Source organism: Diprion similis, chromosome 10 (genome assembly GCF_021155765.1).
Source record: "Diprion similis isolate iyDipSimi1 chromosome 10, iyDipSimi1.1, whole genome shotgun sequence".
NCBI classification, from domain to species: Eukaryota; Metazoa; Arthropoda; class Insecta; order Hymenoptera; family Diprionidae; genus Diprion; species Diprion similis.
In genome coordinates, this window is record NC_060114.1 from 3,485,101 (window position 1) to 3,506,307 (window position 21,207).

A 21,207-nucleotide genomic window follows, 5' to 3' on the forward strand; every position below is an offset into this window, starting at 1 on the left:
ATTTTTTCAATTCATAATTATAAAAGTGCACAACAAAGCCAAAAAATTCTTCGCAGGGACATTCTTAAAACGATTGGGATCAAAAATGAAGTGTCAAATTTCTCCAAAATGTTTGTATCTCTCAGTCGACTTCCTAAAAAAACTTTGAAAAAGTAAATTGAACATTTTAGAGATGCCATTGTCGCCTATAAAAGATTCGATATATTCAGGTACATGTAAACGATATTCGTTTATGCAAGATTGACTTTTATTTCTCCGCTGTATAATTCCGGCGTACATATTTCTCGTACTCGTAACTTTCTCAACTTATCAATTTCACGATGTCGACGGTACATTACCAACATCTTGCACGTGATAGTTGTCGGTTATGAAGAACTTCTTTTATCGGCCTGGTCAGTTACTTGGTCGATAATACGTGAAACTGCTAATACCCGCAAACTCTTCCAGACCCGCCGAACCGTTACGAAAAATAACTCGAGGTTCTAAGTCTACAGATCCTCAGTCAACGCTCATCGCAACTCCACGGCGTTTTCGAAAACCGCGCTTAGCTCTACCCATCGCGATTCTGCGCGTCACGTACCGCGCAGAGTCAGCACTCGCGACACCTAATTGACGTAATTCTCGCCACGGCCGTGGCAGCACGGCGCACGTGCGTGTCCAGGCAAGTACCTTCGACTGACAATGACGCAATTCACCACTTAAGCCTGTCACTCGGCTTCGCCGCGGCTTCAGTGTTCGAGCTGAACTCGTGCGTTCCGCGGCAGTGATCGCGGCACCATTTGGAGGCCTGGTCAGCCAGCGATTACAGACTCACGGATCAGTTGCGCTGATATACCCGGCGCGGCAGCGAAACGCTCTGTCACCATGGTGGAATTGTTAGACGCTATGCTAGACGTGCCAAAAATTTACTACGGAGCTCTGCTTGGGATAGGATTCTGCACTTACTATCTGTGCGAAGTAGTCAAAGTGAGTATAATGATACTCTATGGTTTACACGCGCTCGTTTCGCTGTCATATAAATGTGTGTTGCACGCGTGATGCAGTGAATTGCAACGTGTCGTGAACTGAGTTTTCAAGACCACGACATGCAGCATGATTAATTTGGTGTAAGGATGTGGGCTGAATAGGCATGCGCTACTCTATACTCTGCGGAATTTACATGTCGCATTCCGTGCCAAATTGGCCAGTTTAAATTTTGTTGAATCTTTGTTTATGCTTTAACAACAGCACCAGCTCTAAAATCCCAATCTACTGAAAACTTCTCTATTCTGTCATTCTCGAGATGCAAAAAATTCTTCTTTGTCCTACACGATTAAAAATGATTGCTGTCATGACAAAACAATGTTTTTTTAATCATCTTGAACACCTGAATCCGAAACATTCCACAATCTGAAAAATGCACGTTAAAATTACGAATGAAAAGTGTAATTTATGTTTTGGAATGTTTCCAAAATTTTTGGGAAGACTAAGCTTGACTGAATTTTAATCGATAAAAATTGGCAGTGTTTGAAAAATGGTAAAATAAATAATTATATCTTTCATAATTAGATTCTTTGCAAATTAACTGAAATTAAGAATATATTTATAATGAATTTATTTGAAATTTTTATAAGCTGTTGACATTGTTACCGAGTACAAAATTTTTTTTCGAATGTATATGAAAATACTTGAAAAAAATTACCTTCTACAGAATTTTCACAAGCTTCTCATAAAATACAGAATGCTTACGATGTATTTTTCCAACCTTCGACACATAAAACATTGATTCTGTAAATCGTAATATTTTTTAAAGAGCCAGAAAAATATAATGAAAAATTTCCCGACCCAGAAAGAAAAATTATATTTTCAAGTATTTGAGTTTCAAGAAAATTTTTTATCGTGATCATCAAAACCGGTTAATTTCGCATGAAACGCTTTATTTGTACATGGGGAATTCCATGCGAGCTCGACCAACGTCTAACCCTTACCATTTCGGATCTTAAGTTTAGAAAAGTTTCTGCTATTGTCCAACTCTAAAACACAACCCAAAATTTTTTCACATTTCTTATTCAACTGCTTATTTATTTATAAATATTGAAAGTGTTTCTGAAAAGGATGTTTCTTTAAATTCTCAAATAATTCTCAATAATTGTATATTGATGGGCTGATTTTTATCCATTTTTTTTCCAACACTTTTAATTTGTTTGGTCAACTAAAACATTGTTTGAGCAGGCTGAAAATTCCCGAAAAATTCTCAAGACTTCTATTTCTCACCTAGAAAATTTCTAGAGCGTGCCCATTATGGAGCGATTTTTGTTTATTTTGTTTGGCACAGTCAACTCTCTTCATTCACTTTATAATGAAACCGGTCTAGAAATGTTCCAAGTAAAATATAGAAGTTTTGAGAATTTTTAAAAAATTCCCAGACCGTTCAAACCATATTTCAGTCTAGAGAAGTTTGGAAGAGACGATATATTTTTCAAAATTCTAAGAAAGGCCCTTTTCAAAATCAGTCTCAATATTTTCAAATAATTAACAAATTGTCTCAAAAAAAAAAAGAAAAAACTTAATATTCAGACTATTGTTTTAGAGTTGGGACGATTACAGAAAAAATGGTGAAGATCAGACGTGGGTTGTGTTTGCATAGGATTCCCCATATGTGTCTATCAGAAGTTCTTTACGTAGAATATAACGAGCTGTGATATGTGCAGGATTTTCGTGACGCTCTTCATCGTGCATTCGTGCCACCGCGCAAGTCCGACCCACTTGTGGTCTATTATAACTACTTGGAACCTCATTAAATGTATAATTTTCTACCTCTCCAATCCGGAATTCATAGACGTAGGCGTCCCGACATTGGTTCCTATGAGCCTGAAATACACCACAGAATCAGTGATCATCAGTAGCAGGCTTACCGCCATTGATCACATCTCATCGTCAATTGGAATGCACTTTTGACCATGAACTATACTTCTAGCATAAATTCTCGTACAAAGCGATACATTAATTTTGCTCCATTTCAAAATAGAAAACTTTTCTTTATTGCCCTGATTTTTTTCTTTGAAGTTAAAAAAGTTATTGTAGTATCGTATTCCAAATGGATCAATGTTTATGGGCGAAAAGCTATCGATGGGTTAGAGTTAGAAAAATTCTATCACCGTACTTATTTATAGAGCGTGGGATTTCCTGTAAGAATCTATATTTAGATGGCTTGTAAGTCAAGAGGTTGAGGAGAAAAAAAATTTAACAATTTCTTTTACCTGTTATTTAAATGGAACATGGAAAAAGTAGGAACTCAAATTTGGCTGAGATGTTCTATTTGAGATGCTCTATCGGAATTTTGATGCGCGTTTGAAAAAAAAAATTTCTCTTCCAACACCCTAATATCCTCCCTTTTAACGAAACTCGTGGTGACTCGTTTTCATGACGGAAACAATGAAGTACTTTTGTTTAAATAAAAGTTCCTGGGTGTAACTAAAACTATTTATACTACTTTTTTGATAAACTTTAGACGTTAGAAAAAGGAATCGAATTTCTCGTCTAAAAATTGCTTTTCTCAGTCATATATGAAAATGTCGATAAAATAAAAAACTAGAGTCAATTTCGAAAAACTCCATATACTTCTAGGATCTTTGACATCAAATCTTTCAAAGACGACCCAAATATCAAGGACAACAAAATCACTGTTGACCAGTGTAGTAGGTCATTCGAAATGGTTCTAAATTTTTTTAAATAATTGTGTAATTTTACGCCGTCTGTCGCTTTGTTAGATCGATAAGCTTCTGCGTTATCAGAAAATTTTTATCATGTCTATACAGAGTGCGAAAAAATCAATGTTAAGGTCATGTAGTACTCCTACGTTTACCGACCGAGCAAAATAAAACTATTTCGTCTTATCTTAAACAAACGAACGAACAGAAGGCGTTCAAATTTCGACGGTGCATCGCTCTTTCTTATCGGAGTTCAGGAAAGTTATTCACTCCCCGAAAATTGTCAAATTCCGTAAAGCATTTCAGCTATGCACTTTTCAACTCCTGAAATGTAGAAAGTAGTAACACAGGGTTTGTCGAAAAATCACACATTCTTATTAATAATCACTATTTCTATTATTTCGCACAACCGAACTGTCATAAATTCAAATCAACAACTTTATCCCATAAAGAATCCTTTCAATTCTTTTTTACACCCTAACCGATTCGAAAATGACAAGTTCCTGAGGTTTGAGAAGAATTATCTTATTTAATTCCAATCACAGAGATTTCGGTTTCAATTGAAGAATGATGCTGTGTAAAAAACTCGAAAAGTTTTACTGATTTTTGGCCAGTTATGGTTCGTCTTAAAATCCATTTAATAATACCTACGCAGACAGAAAACATTCATTATCATAACAAATATTCGTTCAATTTACATTTCGCCAAACATAAATAACAAATTTATGATTTTTGCGATTTTTCTCTCAATCTACTTTGCAATGAAGAAAAAAAAAAAAAAAAAATTGCTGACCGCTGTCAAATTATTGGCATTGAATAGAAATCTTATTGTGTAAACAACACTTGATATTCAGTTTTCCAGCGTTTGATTATGCCCACAAAATCTAGTCCCAAGTTACGTTATCCGACAGAAGTTTAACAATGTGTTAGGTATTTATGTGCAGTGTTAATGATAAGATAAATTTTTTGTTTACGGCGTGAGTGCGTCGAAGTTGTGACTTCGGGTTATTCATTTTTAAGAACCAGATTACGATACATTAGCAGATATCTTAAGTTCGAATAGATGTGTAGATAAGAGTCGAGGCTGTTTGGATTTAGCTGAGTCATTTACGAATTTTATTGCAAGTCAGCAAGCTCGAAATACCAATAAATTATTTCTCTTTCTTTGTTTGAAATTTTTTAGAAACCGCTACTTGTCTGCGCACCAGGACCGTTCCGGGACTTTCTGGAGAAAAACATTCCCATAGTTACGAACAAGTTTTGGCCGACATTATGGTGCTTCGAGTCTCGGGCTCAGACAGTGATGGCAAGCGTTCTACGCTCAAGATATCTCCCGAAGGTGATGTATCGTCGGTGAGCTGGATAGTTAATTCGCTGCAAAAATTAACCCATGGGGCGAAAAAACACCCCACGAGAATACAAATTTCCCGCGGCTAAATAACAGCTTCGCTTTTTGTGTTTTGCTTACTGATTTTTGACCATTTTTTGGCTTTTTTTATTATCAAAAACGAAGAAAAGGAGATCCTATAGGACCCTTAACGACATGATGTAGCCGGGAGATGGAATTCACAAGATTGGGATATTTTTTCACCCCCGTTGCCGGAATAGGTAAAAAAAAAAATAAAGTTACAGAAATGTCATTTTTTTTATAAAAAACTTATATCTCTTTTGTAATCAACCAATTTTCGAATTTCAAACGCGGGTTCGAACAGGACACATCAGAGTCTTGGATGAGAATTGTCCTTGCTAGGTTCTGTTGAAAAAGTGTATAACTTAATCGGGAGTTTGATAATAAGAAAAAATCGGACAGTTGAAATAGGAAAAAAATTGATGAAAAGGCCATTAAGTATTTTTTTTAACTATAATTTTTTGGCTACAGGTTACAATATATATCATGAAAAAAAGGAAAGTAATTCACCCAACTGAAGTTAAAAATTTTAGTCACTCACAAGGAAAATATGTTTTCATAAGAAGTTCAGTCGCCTGGAATTGTTATGATCGAATACTTCTTATAATAAATACATTGTTCAAGTATTATGTGGGAAGTGACTTAATTATGTTGAAAAGTAAGGTGACTTTCTACTACTAATTCAAATTCCCATTATTGGTTCTACGAAAAGTTGCGGTCAACCTTTAAAATCGAATTTTAGATCGTTATAATGCTTCCTGATTTGTTACAGTAATTACAGATTATTTAATCGATATAATTTCACTCAAGATATTTCCGCTATGTAATAAAAACTACTTCTTTCGAGTTAGAAGATTCAGGACGATGATGAGTGAAGCATAAATATTTTTTAATGATTTCAATTTTATGAATTTCAATCAATTTTAAATTTCATAATCTATACGATAACTTTTTAAAGCACCATGCACGAGTGACCCACTGTTACCATTTGAGGGTTCATTTCAAGTCGATTTGACATGGCAAAGTATCGAATATATGTATTTGTTTGATTTCACTTTCCGATGACGCATTTTATTCAGAAGAATGCAATCTCGCAAAACACTATTTCATCACACATGGATCGATAAACATTTAATACTACCGCCGTTTTATATTCCGCTGATATGGATCTTGATCAATAGATAACAATTACGTTAAATAAAAATTCTTTCGTGAACTTCGGATTCTTCACCATTTCAAATCGATATAATTCTAAGCCCTTATTTGAATTGTTATCTCTATGTAAAACGAACAGAAAAGAAACTGTTTCCTCCTCGTCCTCCAAATAAACAAAAAAAAAAAAAAAAAAATGGCAAGAAATTCGTTTTTCGCAGATAAATAATGTATGTCATTCGCGAAAATAACTTTATCGACTTTTTTTAGTTACACGCGGCCGCCTCTTAGGAGTCAGTATAAAATTACTTAAACTTCGATCTATACCTTGCGGCCTATCAGCTATTCATGAACTTGCAGCCTAGGTATGCTATCGCAATTCTTATCCGTAGACTCTAACAAATATTATACCTAGGGGCGGTTCCGCGTCAATTGCTCGTCCCAGGTAAAATTCTGTTTAAATTGAATGAAATTTCTTAAAATCCAACAAATCATTGCATTGCTATCTAATTTTCAAACAAATTATCACTTGATTAAAAAAAAACATCTCGGCCACCGTTCTTCATTTAAAAATAAAACGAATCAGGGTTTTTTCTATTTTTTTTCTCAATCGGCTAAATTCTTAAGAAAATACTTTTCTTTATCCGAAAAACTGATACTCTTGCATTTCGTAAAGTCAACGAAACATTGATGATTATCTGCTTCAAACAGATTTTTACCTCACACTGAATGAAGTGACTTGAACAAAATTATTTTCTAACGACGAGTAAGTTTTTTCTCTAATTGCTGAGTGTCAATCGATATTTAATCATATGACACAGACATTTTCCAAGAAACAAATTTCCGTAATGAAAGTTTTTTTTTTTTTCCATAAAAATAATGAGAACTTATGGTAGAAGCTAAGCAATTAAGTTTTTTTTTTTTTACTGATTACATTCCAAATATTACCTAATGCCTTAGAATTTCTTTCATTCTTAACTGCCATATTGAATTCGCCGTTTTTAAATCTAAAATTTCAAGTTTGTAATCCTATTCAACGACCTCAGAACTACTTAATACCCAAATTTTGGATGGATTTTGAGGAGAATATTTTGGAGGGAGGGAGTATTGCGATTAAAAAACCGCTTAACAAAACAGAGGTGTCAATGGTTTTCTATTTGTTGATTTTACTTGGATCACCCCTCATATTTTTTTTTCGTTTTTTTTTTATACTGCATAAACTCAAGTCAAGACCTTGTCAGGCCAAAAAAAATTATTGCCATAACAGGGAAGTTCGAGAGACAAAAATTTATGCCTTCCAAAAGCGCATTTTCGCTGAAAAATATGACATTAAAACTTAAACGTAATTGCGTTTTACTGTTATTGATGTGTAATAAAAATAGGTGTTGTTGTACTTTGGAAATGGGTGACGTCACACTCGCAGCACCTGTACTCAACCTTTTTTATCTACTTCAATTTTCGTTCGAAAAAGGAAAAGGAAAGACGGGACCGAATTATTTTTCTCGAAGAAAAAAATAATCTCGCTAATTTTCCTCCAATCGAAACATGTATACATAACAAACCTTGTTTACAACTCTTGAGCTCATCAAATAAAAGTAAAAGAGCTGATCCTGCATTACGTAGTGAAGAATATTTGTTACTCGCACGATTATGGAATTACTCGTGAGCACGTGTTTTAAGATAAGGTGCGTCTTGCAACCTTGAAATTTAACGCTTTGATAACATCCAAGCAAATGCGAAATATGATTTGGATAATCTTGGGCCTGATATAGCGATCGAGATAGCAGGTGCCTGCAGCTAGTATAATAACTTTAATCTGAATTATCAAGCGATTATACATCAAGTGTGACCCTTTTTGTCCTGAAAAGATTGCTCGATCGGTTGACCAGTATTTAATGCTTTTCACACTGCTTCTTGAAATGATGCAACTCTAAGAATTTTGTTAGGTTACCGGTTTTACCCTCATAATATGAATTTGTGCAATGATGCAACGAAATGTTATATAGTTCACGGAAAAGTAACAATATGGTGCTTATAAAGCCGCGTTGTACACCTCGAAAACGCGGTGAGCCAAAACTTCTAAACCGCGCAGGCAATCAGGACGAAACTGGGGCAGTTAATGCTTTAATTTGGCACAAAGTGGAGTAACTTTTTACTTTTTGAAAATTTGGAAAAAAAATTTACAGATCAGTTATCGATCACCGAAATTGGGAAAATTTTCACAGTTGTACTAAAAGGATCGAACCATCCGGTATGATGCCATTCGGTGCTGATGAAACACGCACTTTGAGCCAAGTCCCATAAGATTTGATGGTAAGATGACAAGATGGCATGCCGGTAATGCATGCGTGTAATGTCGGTAAAAATTACCGACATGCGTGTAAAGTCGGTAAAAAATGTCACCAAAATGAGATGTCGGTGTTCTTTGTAATCGTAAATCCAAATCAGTTGCCATTTCGTCATTTTACCATCAAATCTTGTGGGACTGGGTTCAAGAGGGGCATCATACTGGATAGTTCGATCCTTTTAGTGCAACTGTGAAAATTTTTCAAAATTTCAGTGAGTGATCACTGATCTGTAAATTTTTTTCCAAATTTTCAAAAAGTAAAAATCCGCTCCACTTTTTGCCAAGTTAAGGCATGAATTGCCCAAGTTTCGTCCTGATCGCTTTAGCGGTATAGGAGTTTTAGCTCGATGCGTTTTCGAGGTGTACAACGTGAGTTTATTAGCACCGTGACACACATATGAGCAGAAAAAAGTCGTGCCACTTTTGTCCCATGACATATATGTGGGCATTTGAAAAAAAAACATGTTTCTGCTACATCGATTTAACTATAATTTCGAAAATCATCGTTTTTGCGACCACTGAATCCGAATCTGAAATCGGATTCCTAAAATTCAAAATAGTGGATACAATATAGCGAATACAAATTCGAAAAATAGTTAGATTCCGACGGAAGTGAATACTGTGGAGTTTTTGAGGCCGTTGATTCTGAATCTGAAATCGGATTTCCAAAATTCAAAGTGGCGGATCCAATATGGTGGACGCAAATTCGAAAAATAGTTAGATTCCGACGAAAGTGAGTATGTAATGATTTTTGAGAAAATTTGACAAGTAGTTGAATTTAGACAAAAATTTGTATCTCTAGATGTTTGTCGTCAGGAACTTGGATCCACCATTTTGAATTTTCGAAACCAGATTTCAGATTCAGCGACCTCAAAAACCTTGCGTCACTCACTTTCGTCGGGATCAAACTATTTTTCGAATCTGCGTCCGCCATATTGAATCTGTTATTTTGAATTTTGAAAATCTGAATTTAGATTTGGATTCAGCGATCCTAAAATCATAAAATTGCGAAACTGTAAGATCTATGAAAATTTTTTTCCAGCACAAATGTGGCACGAAAATCGCAATATGCGCCGAACGATGAAATTGCAGGACGTAATTATTACAGGCACTCGCACTTTGGCTTGTATTGAGGCTAAAGAAATCAGTTTTCAACCGTATATAATCTTGGCTTCTTGATCAGAGTACATTATTCATAGATAAATTAGGATGGTGTTAAAAAGTGTCGATTTTCGTTCCCAAGAACAAAATAAACGAACATTAAAAAAACATTGTTTGAGTCCTCAGATGGCAGAAAATATCAAGCATTTATCCGCAAAGTCATGGGAAGATTGCTAGAATGAACCCCAAAATCGATTCACTGACCAACAGTTGAGACTCAAAATTTTATGGGTGAGTGTTGTGCCTCGGACAATTCGTTGTAATTTTCCTTCAGTGCGATTTTTATTGCTTTTTACTAACCATCGAATAGTGTTCGATCCCAAACATAACTCCCTCACCAAACTGAACCTGAATGTATGTGCAGAATTTTGTTTCAAGTGGTGAGACGTATAAACGTTATCGAGTCTTAAATCGAGCTTTGAAATATGTGTCACAAATAACTTTAGAAGTAATCATCGTGCATGATTTCATGCCTTGGAAAATTTTATCTAGAGATATGTGTAACAGGCTTAATAAAGTCAATAAAAAATTTGCCTCCTTATCTTGCTCAAGGATGGTTTGTTGTGTAACCTATCAATCGAAGATTAGGCATGTTTTTGTGTCTTGTAAATAAATTGATGGGTATGTCAATTTTTCCTAGTTTTCAAAAGTTTATGCTCAGCTTTTCAGTCTCCTTAGGTTGAGTTTATTTGTTAAATAACGTGAAAGAAGTACGTGTTTCAAGTTTTTGGTGATCAGACTACATCAAATAACTTTTTAATATTGTTCAAGTTTGTTTTTTAAATTGTTTTTTGATTTTGAAAGGTAGGAGAATATCACGAATGAACAGTTGAAACTGGCATAGTTCAAGGTACAGGACCATGATGTATACCGGACAATTTTTTGCACATTCGAATCAGGAAACATAGTACAAAATCAAAAATTTTTATCGTTTGGAACCCAAGAAGGTTAGACACTTGAGATTATGAGCTACTTGCCATAGCTGTTTTATTAGGAAAGTTACGATGATTTGAAAGAAGATGTTTTGAAAAACGTACAACAATTTCCTCGACATATCTGTGATATCTACGAAAGGAATCGACGATAATAACGAAATTGTTGAGGTGAATGTAATGCGTTTCTAGCATCGACCTTTGAAACTGCTACAGCTAATGACCAAGATGACTCGTTAATACTGGTAGACATTGATGTTTTGAAATCGTATACGCAAGTCTTAGAATAGAAATTTTTCATTGGTAAAGTTGTTCACAAGTTAGGCACATAGTCCTTTGGGTTGGTCAAGTTAATGTCTCGTATAAGCCTGTAACTGCATTCAATTTTTTGGTGACAGAAAATTTTTTTTACGGCATGGGCATTGAAAAGTCCACTTTTTGTGGCAGTTTTCGTTCCATAAAGTGACGCTTTATACCGCAGCGAACAAAGTTGCGGAATAAAGTCTTTATTTCGCATTTTTGATGCGCAGTTCGAAGTGCGCATACCAAACTGCCGAATAAAGTAGCTTCGTCGAACAGATCGCGACATAACCTCACTCTTCCTTTTGCTTTTCAATGCCCATACCTTGAAAAATATTGTATGTGGCATGCCCGTAAACTGTGTTTTGGCTCGGATAATTTCAGTACTCGCTTCCGGCTCGCTTCCGGCTCGTCTTCAGCTCGTCCTGAAATCTTTATCCTTGCCAAAAAACAGGCAGTTTACGGGCATGCCACATAAATAGCTATTTCTAGCTGTGATTATTATGAGGTCGTTAATTAACTTAATTTGTTAGTTTTTTAACAGTAATGGGAAAAATGTAGCCCGTGTTACCATTCCATGTTATTATAGTCACTCGTTCTTTAATTTCTTGCGACTACTGCGAGAATTCAATTTTAATGCACCAATAAAAGATGCGACTTCGCATCTAACATTTATAATTCCGGAGTGCATTTTTGAGGAAGATTGTAATTCAAGGTCTGACAAAGTTCGCTCAACACTTTGAATCACACGTTCTACCTTTCATGAAAATCTTTGGAACGAAGTTTTCAAGATTTTCCAAGCTGCTGATTACAAATCCGAGGTCACATTTTCGAAATTCAAAATGGCAGACCCAAATTACGAGTGACAAAATTTAAAATCAACAATTTTGAGCAAAGTGGCGACAGACCGGGAAATCCGGTGAACCCGGAAGCAGTCGGAGAATTTCGGAAATTCGTTCGGGAATTATGATGGACTACAAAAAAAAACGGACTTTTTGTATAAATCATTCTCAAACTCCGGCTATGCCTCGTAAATTCAACTCAACTTACTTTCGGAAATGATATTGTTCAATTTGTAATCGTTTGTGTGAAACGACGCAGTTCTATGTGTTTTTGAATCCATATTTATATTGGTACAAGAAAAAAAAATGAAATTGTGAATTTTTACGGAAATTTTTCAGTGAAGAATAGTTCGAGAGTGACTTTTGTTGATATCTAAATCGCAAAGTTCATCCAATTTCAACGATGAACGGTCAATTGTGTTCGTAATTGAGTATTTTTAGAATTTACCTAGACATAGATTTTTATTACATGTAGTCCGGGTTTATTGTTTATTTTTTTTTTTTTTTTTAGTTTTGGTCATTGTCAATTCTAGCTTATTTGTACAGTTGATCCATTTGTAGAAAACATAAGCTATGATAATGTAGAATTCGGATACACGGTACTGTATTTTCATAGAAAAACAGGTGAGATTATTTTGAATACCCAATTCCGACTATTCGAAATAAGAAAAGAATGAAACAAAAAATAAAGAAACGTAAGAAATTTTAGCACATATTTTATGCATTGTACAAAAAGAAAAGCAGTCAAGTCCTAACTAGAATCCAATATTAATTAGGCTGATTTACATTAGAGTGTAATTTCTTTGTTTTTGCTGAAATAAGCTAATTAAAATGTCAGCTTTAGCCCGCCATTTCGATCAAAAGGTAAAGTCCTGACTTAGTTAATATCTGGTTCCTAATTAATTCATCGTAAAAAATGCTTTTGAAAATTTCACGAAGAAACTGGAATATACATATTAGGGTAGCCGTTAAAAAAAAAGTTCCCGATCCAACTGGAAAAATGTTGAGTTCACCTTGAAAAAAAAAAAGATCCTGAAAGTTTCAATGGCCTACTTTATTGTTAAGGGTGCCGGCAGTTTTGACAAAAAAAAATTTATCCGTTGCTCGGACCCTGATCTTTTGAATTTTACAACGATTCAAAAAATCAAACGGTAAACAAATAAATCCGGGATCAAAAATACTTGTGAAAATTGAAAATGAAAAATTGAAAATATTCGAATAAAAAGTATTCCAGATTTATTTGTTTAGGTTTGATTTTTTTTTTTTTTGAATCGTTATAAAATTCCAAAAAATCGGGGTCAGAGAAGAAATGAAATCTTATCTTGTAAGGAAAACGAATAAAAAAAAATATAAACATGTGAAAAAAAAATCTAAAAATCTGCCGGCACCTGTTAATAGTCAGATAGAGCACTGAAACTTTCAGGATCATTTTTATTTCAAGTTGAACTCAAGATTTTTCAAGTTGGAGCATGAACGTTTTTTTAACAACCACCCTAATACATTTGCTTTATTTACGAGGTATAATTTGTTTATGAAAAAAGCTACGTACTGCGAAGTACATGTTGGACTTGAGCTAAGGATCCGAAAGAATAAGAAATTGTTTCTGTTTGAAACAAGTCTAATATTTATTTTTGACCCTGTTGCAGAGAGATTCTGGTGCTCCAAGATGGAGGTGAAGTTGCTTTGGATTGGGCGGAAGCGAACTGCTCGCCGCATTCTCCGATCGTCATCATTTTGCCCGGCCTAACAGGCGCCAGTCAGGCCGAATACATAAAATGCCTGGTTAGTGCTGCGAAAAAAGTTGGTATCCGGTGCGTTATATTCAATAACCGTGGTCTCGGAGGAGTTCAGTTAAAGGTTAGTAAATTTTTTCCATCGAACTGCATAAATATGCATTATAGATCTATTGCATTTGTTTATTCCACGCTGGCCTATTATGTTAATTTACTGTACGAAGGTCCTTCAGATTTTCATTACAAATTTCTATGCCTACATATATGTATATATATATATATATATATATATATTTTTTTTTTTTTTTGAACATGATATTCGAGCTAGAATCGAAAAACTCTGTTCAAGTTTTATTTTGTCAACATTCGCTTATTCTGTAACATGGAACAAGATTTTTTAACATTCTTTGACTGATGGTATTTACTTTTTTCCATTTTATTATGAATCTTAGAAATGATTCTTCTTCGTGAGAATTTTTAATTGTATTATGATTCCAAACGGTAAAGAATTTTGCCTTTTTAAATTCAATTTTCGACATTTCACCGCTTGAGAAACTTCATAGAGACATTAGAAAGGTATTTAGGATTGAAAAACAATTTTTCTTCCAATATGAGTTTCAGTTTGAAATTCGATTTCTTTTACGTTAATCGATTTCTTATCATTAGGGATACTAAAATACGAATCAAATAGTTAACATCTGAATTATTTCAGGCTTCCTTGATCACCGATTTTGGAGTAATGATCACACCGTTACTTAACAGACTGATTCACTTTTAATGTATTACGATTTACGACCGATTGGTAAAATGACTGTCGTAAAAATAACTATTACTTAATACTTTAATCACCCTACGAATGGTTTTTTCCGAATACCCTATAATCAATATTTTGACGTCGCTTTTCAATACTATAACGTGTAAAAAGTAGAAAAACACAATACTTAGACAGAACTTTGTGAATAAAACGAGCTCACTTCAACATATTAAAGAAAATCTGAAAACTGTCACGATACAGGCAACCTACGACATCTTTCCTGGTATATTTTATTTACTTCTACTTTTCAGTCTTCTTTGCTTTTATTGTGTCTAACTCCAATTTATAAATGTACCAATTTTGTATTTTCACATTGGCATATTGTATTTTCAGACGCCACGGTTGTACAGCGCGGCTCACTGCGATGACTTGTCTGAGGTTGTTGATCACGTGATGAAATTGCACCCCAACGTACCTTTGGGGGCGACAGGAATCTCCATGGGAGGGTAATGTTCACAGAAATGTTGACTATTTCTTTATACAACGCGTATTCCGTAAACAAAGTACCCGTTTCTATGACTGTCGAGTGAGTCTGCCAATGCGCATGCGCGGTGTACTGAAGAGACCACTATTTTTTTTAATTTTTATCACTTGACCGCGTTCGCAGATACAGATTTGATCCCGAAAGTGTTTTATAGAGAAATGAATTTTCTCCAAAAGTGTCATTTGATTTTTTGTTGTAAAATCAATATTTTTACTATGCTGAAAGGGCTTAGAGGTGAATTTGTAATAAAGGGTGAAACTTTTGAACCGTTCAAGCTACAGACTTCGCTCGCCTCCGATACTTTCGATTTGATCGTAATTTGGTGAATCATCGTCTTGAGGTCGCTGAATCCGAATCTGGAATCAGATTTCTAAAATTTTAAATCACGGATCTAATATCGCTGATGTAAAAATTCGAAAAATAGTTCGATTCCAACGGAAGTGAGTATATAAAGGTTTTTGAGGTCGCTACATCCGAATCAGAAAATTTGAAAAGTAGTTGAACTTCGACAAAAATTTGTATCTTTAGATACTTATGGTCACGAATTCCGAATTGGAGTCCACCATATTGGATCCGCCATTTTGAATTTTGGAAATCCGATTTCAGATTCAGATTTAGCGACCTCAAAAACTTCGAGGTACTTACTTTCGTCGAAATCAAACTATTTTTCGAATTTGCGTCCGCCATATTTGATCCGCCATTTTGAATTTTGGATATCCGATTTCAGATTCAGCGACCTCAAGTCTTCACTTTCGTCGAAATAAAACAATTTTTTGATTTTTTTTCCGCCATATTTGAACCGCCATTTTGAATTTTTTTAATCCGAGTTCAGACTTGGATTCAGTGACCCCAAAAATCCTAATACCTGCATTATAAGATAAATGTATGAAAATTTTTTTCCAGCACAAAAATGGCCCGAAAATCTTATTTTCACCTGACAGCGAAGGGACTAATTAAATTCATAAAATAATAAAAAATTTAATAGGGTTAACACCCTACACACATTTTTTCGACAAATATTGACCATTGTTAGGGTTTCTAATATTAAATTAAGGAGATATTAAAAAATAAATTGCCTTTTTTTCTGTCTAATGCTGATCATGAATTGCAGGCTTATCCTGGGAAATTATCTCGCTCGTGAAGGAGCTGCCGCAGCCTCGAAGCTGAAAGCAGCCATGTGCATTTCCGTGCCATGGAACGTATTCGAGAGCACGAAAAGCATCGAAAAGCCGTTCCTCAATTTAATGCTGAACAAACACCTCGCCGAAAATCTTTGCCGTAACTTGAAGAAGGCGGAACTCCAGTCTAACGCAACCGAAAAACCGTTCAACTGGGGCGCTGATAACATGCTCAAAGTAAGAAAACTTGAAAGTAGTCAAACACGTTCTATCAATAGTCTTGAAATTTTAAACGTTCACTATTTTTTCGGAACCAATGTCTTTACAAAAATGTGTACTTAAAGTACTTGTCGATACAAATTTTGCTACACAAAGGACGAAGATTTATTTATAGCATTGAAACTGCGACTCATTTTTGAAAAAACTTCCTTCACTTTTGCAAAACTTAAAGAAGCCAAAATGAATTTTTGCCTGTCTTGTATTTTAAGTACAACGATATTGAAGAGAATAATAAGAAACTGAGTCGACGATCGTTATATAAGAATGTGACACGGACTCAACATTTCGGTCTGACTGGAATTTAGACATCTCTAAGTGTAAACTAAATTTGAGAATCTGCCAATTCTTACGGCTTTAGCCTTTACTGTTTTCCAATTGAACTTTTGTCTTTGAATTTTGAGCATTTCCTGCCATCGAAAAAAAGTCTGGATTTTTTGGAACATGAAATTCTTAGCTAAATTACTGTCAAAAAACGCGTTTTTTCGATGCGTTTAATTCTACATTTTGCGAAGGACCAAAAAATGAATTGTTTTCATTTTTATTTTACAAAAAGTACAAGTTTTTGAGTATATTTCATAATTTGAAAATTGGATCATAATTCAATCGGCATGAATATTTCAGGAATCTAGAATTTTCTGAATAAATATTCTCATATCTCTGGAATATTCGCACTGCTTTTAATTACGCTTTCATTTTCATTATAGTCTAAAAATTTTAGGATATATTCTATAATGTCAGCTTTTTGAAGACGAAAAAATAAAAACAATTCTATTTTTCGTCTTTCATTCGTCTAGGAGTAAAAATTTTGGAAAACGTGTTTCCTCGCAGTTTCCAAGGATTCAACTTGAATTGAACTTACACAAAAATCTGAGAACAAAGGTTCAATTCGAAAACATAAAGTACGATTGATCGACGTTTTTTTTTTGCAAACGGTAAAATTTCGAGACTTGAAAATAAAGGATATTCTTATTTTATTATTACTGCTAATAATTGCACTAAAAATTTGTTCATTCGATACACAAAGTGCGTTGAGCCTGTGAGAATAATTATGTCATCTGTCACGGGGCGGGTTTGAAGTTTCGAATTTAAAAATTTCCGAAAACGCCTGATTCCGAATTATTTTTTGGGGAAAGTTGACGAAATGAAAGTGACGATACAGCAAAGTTTCGAATCGTCGAATCCCCGAAGGCTCGAAGTTCGAAAACGCAAGATTCCGAAAATTCAAGGTACGATAGAGCGGAATTCCAAAAAGTAAAGTTCCGATGGAGTAAAATTTGGAAAAATGAAATTTCGACAGATAACATTCCGATAATCAAAATATATACTCACAGAGCGTAGTTTGCTCAACGATTAGGTATGAAAAAGGGGAAAAACCAAAAATCCGAATGATAAAAATTCCGATCGTAAACGCATCGCAAATCCAAAACAAAGAAAGATCGAAATGTTGAAATGACAAAGTTTGATTTATTCCCTGAAAATTTGGCCGCCCAAAAATTCGGAATCTGGAGTTTTCATAGCTTTTCAAATCCGGAATCCCAAATCGACCCCTCTTTCATAATGTCTTATTTTCAGAGCTGCAAGACCGTCAGGGATTTCGACCAGAACTTCACGATTAAACATTTCGGTTACAAGAATGTCGAGGAGTATTACGCGAACGCAACGCTTCACGACAAACTACATTGCATAGAGATTCCTATACTCTGTCTCAGTGCGGCCGATGATCCATTCCAGCCTCTTGAAGGTAATTTATCAATCAGTCCAATAATTCTACCGCAGGTTACGTCACTGCATACATTCTAGAAAACTCGCTTCGTAATCTACATCATATATCTGATCACTAGAGCATACAGGGTGGTCCATTTTAATTGCCCCAGGCGAATACTTCGAAGACTGCAAGAGATACAAGAAAAAGTTTAATTCAAAACTTGAAGAGTTTTGAGGATTTTGTGGATTTTGCTACTTCCGAGATCTTGTGCGAGTAACTTCCGATTTTGGATATGAGTAACTGATAGCGAGTTTGAAGACTAATTCGAATATCCAACAAATGAAAAAATATTCCTATAAAAATTTTTTTCACCAAAAATGAAAATAAAATTTCATCAAATTTTTTTTCAAACCATGCACCGTCCCACTTTTGAGATTTTGCAAGTAGTTTCGGATTCAAGATGGAAAACACAAATTTCGGATACGATCCGCTGAAATGAAAATGAGAGACTAATTCTGATACAAAAAAATTGAAATAGATGTGATAAAAATTTTCTTTGTTGCATATTCGAATCGGTCTTCAATCTCGCTATCAGTTACTCATATCCAAAATATGTGTTTCCTATCCAAAATCCGAAATTACTTGAAAGATCTCGAAAGTGGGAGAGTCCATAAAATCCTCAAAACCCTTCAAGTATTGTATTAAACTTTTTCTTGTATCTCTTGTAGTTTTCGAGGTATTCGCCTGGGACAATTATAATGGACCACCCTGTATACGGACAATTTCACGTACCAGTCCGCAATCGTTGATTGATCATTTAATTGTTTGATTGGCTGTTTGATTCGTTCAATCTATTATTCATTCATTCTTTCTGCACACTTGTTGATTGTCGAACGTTACCGTTTCAGATATAACCTTTGCGATGAGTGAATTTCAAAGCGAGTTGTAATATTAGCATTGGGGCATTCCACGACAAATTAGCAGCCCTGTACTCACACCTTTTTATTTTCATCATTTTTTAGCATGATCTTAACAATCCAGAAACGCCATTGGAATTTTTTCAGATTTTCTTTAGCCACTGGTGAAATTTGTAAAAAAATCCCGAAATCAATACCGAAAACGAGTTTTTTTTTTTAAATCCGAAGTATTCACATGAATTCTAGAATTTAAAATTTGATTTTTGACCAACACACGATGATGAAATCTCAGTTTTTGACATTTTTTGCAAGTTTTTAAATTCGCGATGACCGAGTTGTTTTTATTTTATTTTTTTTATCACGCCTCGAACTTAATAAATTGTAGAATCTCACTATTTTCACGATTCCCTGATCTATTTAGATCGGAGTACAGAAAAAAAAACTCTGATTCCAATGTGGAGAAACTAAAAACTTGCGAAAAAAATAGTGAATATGGAGATCAGATTGTCGTGTGGTGCTTAAAAATCATGAATTTTTTGAGAATTTAAAAAATGGTTTTTCAAGTTTCACCGGTGACTATAAAAACTGGAAAAAAATTTAATCTGAAAAAAAAAATCAGATTAAAATTGGAGAGAGTGAGGCACGTAGGATGCTAATTTGGCGTGAAATGCCATTTGATGGAAAGTTGATTTTTCATGATAACTGTTTAAGAAGTTTTCGTTAAATATAGGGTCAAAGATCAATTTCACCTTTCGATGAAATTGTTCAAAATTTGTACGTGTATCAAAAACTTTCTTCAGACTCCAGAACGTATTCAAAATATTTCGTTGACATATCACTCGTATAATTTTTTGGGATTTTTAAATTTACCCGCTTCGCTCGAGTAATTTGGTTATTTATCGTATCTACGAAGCATAAAAAAAAATCTGTATTTTCCTCTTATTTTTTTTCTTTTGTAACGTATATGATATGTTTATATTTCGATTTAGAATCGAATATTTTCATCGATTTTATTGCAATGAAAACGTTTAGCATGAAATTTATACAAACAACGAATTGAAACTTGAATACATACGTTTATAAAAAATTGATACTTTTTGTCGATCTAATATTATGAAATATTTGACAAAAATTACGATTTTTTGCTCAATTCACTTCCTTAAAAAGAAAATCGTACATTAACAATAAAACAATTGTTTACGTATAATTTTTTAACCAACGGTTTATTTCAATCCGAATTTTTTTCCAGCCATTCCCATCGCCGAGGCGAACAAATCGAAGAACGTTGCTATCGTCGTGACGTCACGAGGCGGACATATAGCATTCCTTGAAGGGGTTTGGCCCGTGAAACAGGAACAATACATAGGAAAACTATTCTCGCAATACTTTGCGGCCATATTTAAAACGGACCTGAACTGTCGCCCAATTTAACAGATTCCACTACTCACGGAATCCAATTCCAGCGGAAAGATAAACCATAAATATATGCATACATACATACACATACATAGGTACATATATATATATAGGGTGGGCCAAAAAAAATTACTATTTTTTTTCGTTAGTCACCGTGAAAATATCGTTCAAGACGACGTTAATAAAATTCCGTAAAAGTTTGAGGTCTTAATATCAATATTAAGAGACGCCGATTTGCGATTTTCCATTTCGCGTTTGAATAATACGGAAATTTTTTTAATTTTTTTGGGAATTTCTTTTGGAAAAAGTTGATCAGAATATAAATTTTTGTACAATAGTTTACGTTAAAGACTTATTTCTTGTTAAGTTTTTTTCGTCATTTTTTAAGATATTTTCACGGTGACTAACGAAAAAAAATAGTTATTTTTTGGCCCACCCTAACATACATACATATATATATATATATATGTAGATAGATAGATAAGAATAAATCAAAGGACGAATGATCAGAATTAATTAATATTACAGGTCAGATGAATTTAATAAAAAAAATGTGTAGAAATATTGATAAGTATGTGATTATCGATTGTTGATTAATCGGATAATATGATGAATATAATTACCAAAATATTTCAATGATTTTTTTTTTTTTCTTTTGCACTCACTTCTGTACATCAATTGTTTTTGTCTTTTGTGTACGTACAGAAATCTGTCCGCATAGGGTGTATTTCTATACGAATTTTCATCCGATTTGGAGATGATTCTTGAAAAACAGAAAAAAAATTCTAAGCGCACCTTTACAATATTGTTATAAAAATTAATTAGAAAACGGATATTTCGTTTTTTTTTTTATATTTTTTTTTATTCACATTGAACATTAGATTCTGGAAGGTGAAATTTTGTGCAATCG

The 21,207-nt window shown here is 34.2% G+C and overlaps 1 protein-coding gene across 1 annotated transcript; it reads left to right on the forward strand.

The window, feature by feature from the left end:
- The first annotated feature begins 690 nt into the window (after positions 1–690).
- LOC124411208 (phospholipase ABHD3) lies at positions 691–20,367 on the forward strand. Its single transcript, XM_046890194.1, has 7 exons — positions 691–966; positions 4,873–5,042; positions 13,478–13,688; positions 14,712–14,824; positions 15,974–16,217; positions 17,832–18,000; positions 20,131–20,367. The coding sequence occupies exons 1-7, from the start codon at positions 865–867 to the stop codon at positions 20,310–20,312; spliced, it is 1,191 nt and encodes a 396-aa protein (XP_046746150.1). The 5' UTR covers positions 691–864; the 3' UTR covers positions 20,313–20,367.
- The last annotated feature ends 840 nt before the right edge of the window (positions 20,368–21,207 follow it).

What these genes read in the sequence shown, in the direction of transcription:
- LOC124411208 (XM_046890194.1), top strand. Translation starts at nt 865, where the DNA reads ATGGTGGAATTGTTAGACGCTATGCTAGACGTGCCAAAAATTTACTAC. An exon ending in CCGAAGGTGATGTATCGTCG is followed by an intron (nt 5,043 to 13,477) that starts GTGAGCTGGATA and finishes ACCCTGTTGCAG; the next exon opens with AGAGATTCTGGTGCTCCAAG. An exon ending in TCGGAGGAGTTCAGTTAAAG is followed by an intron (nt 13,689 to 14,711) that starts GTTAGTAAATTT and finishes TTGTATTTTCAG; the next exon opens with ACGCCACGGTTGTACAGCGC.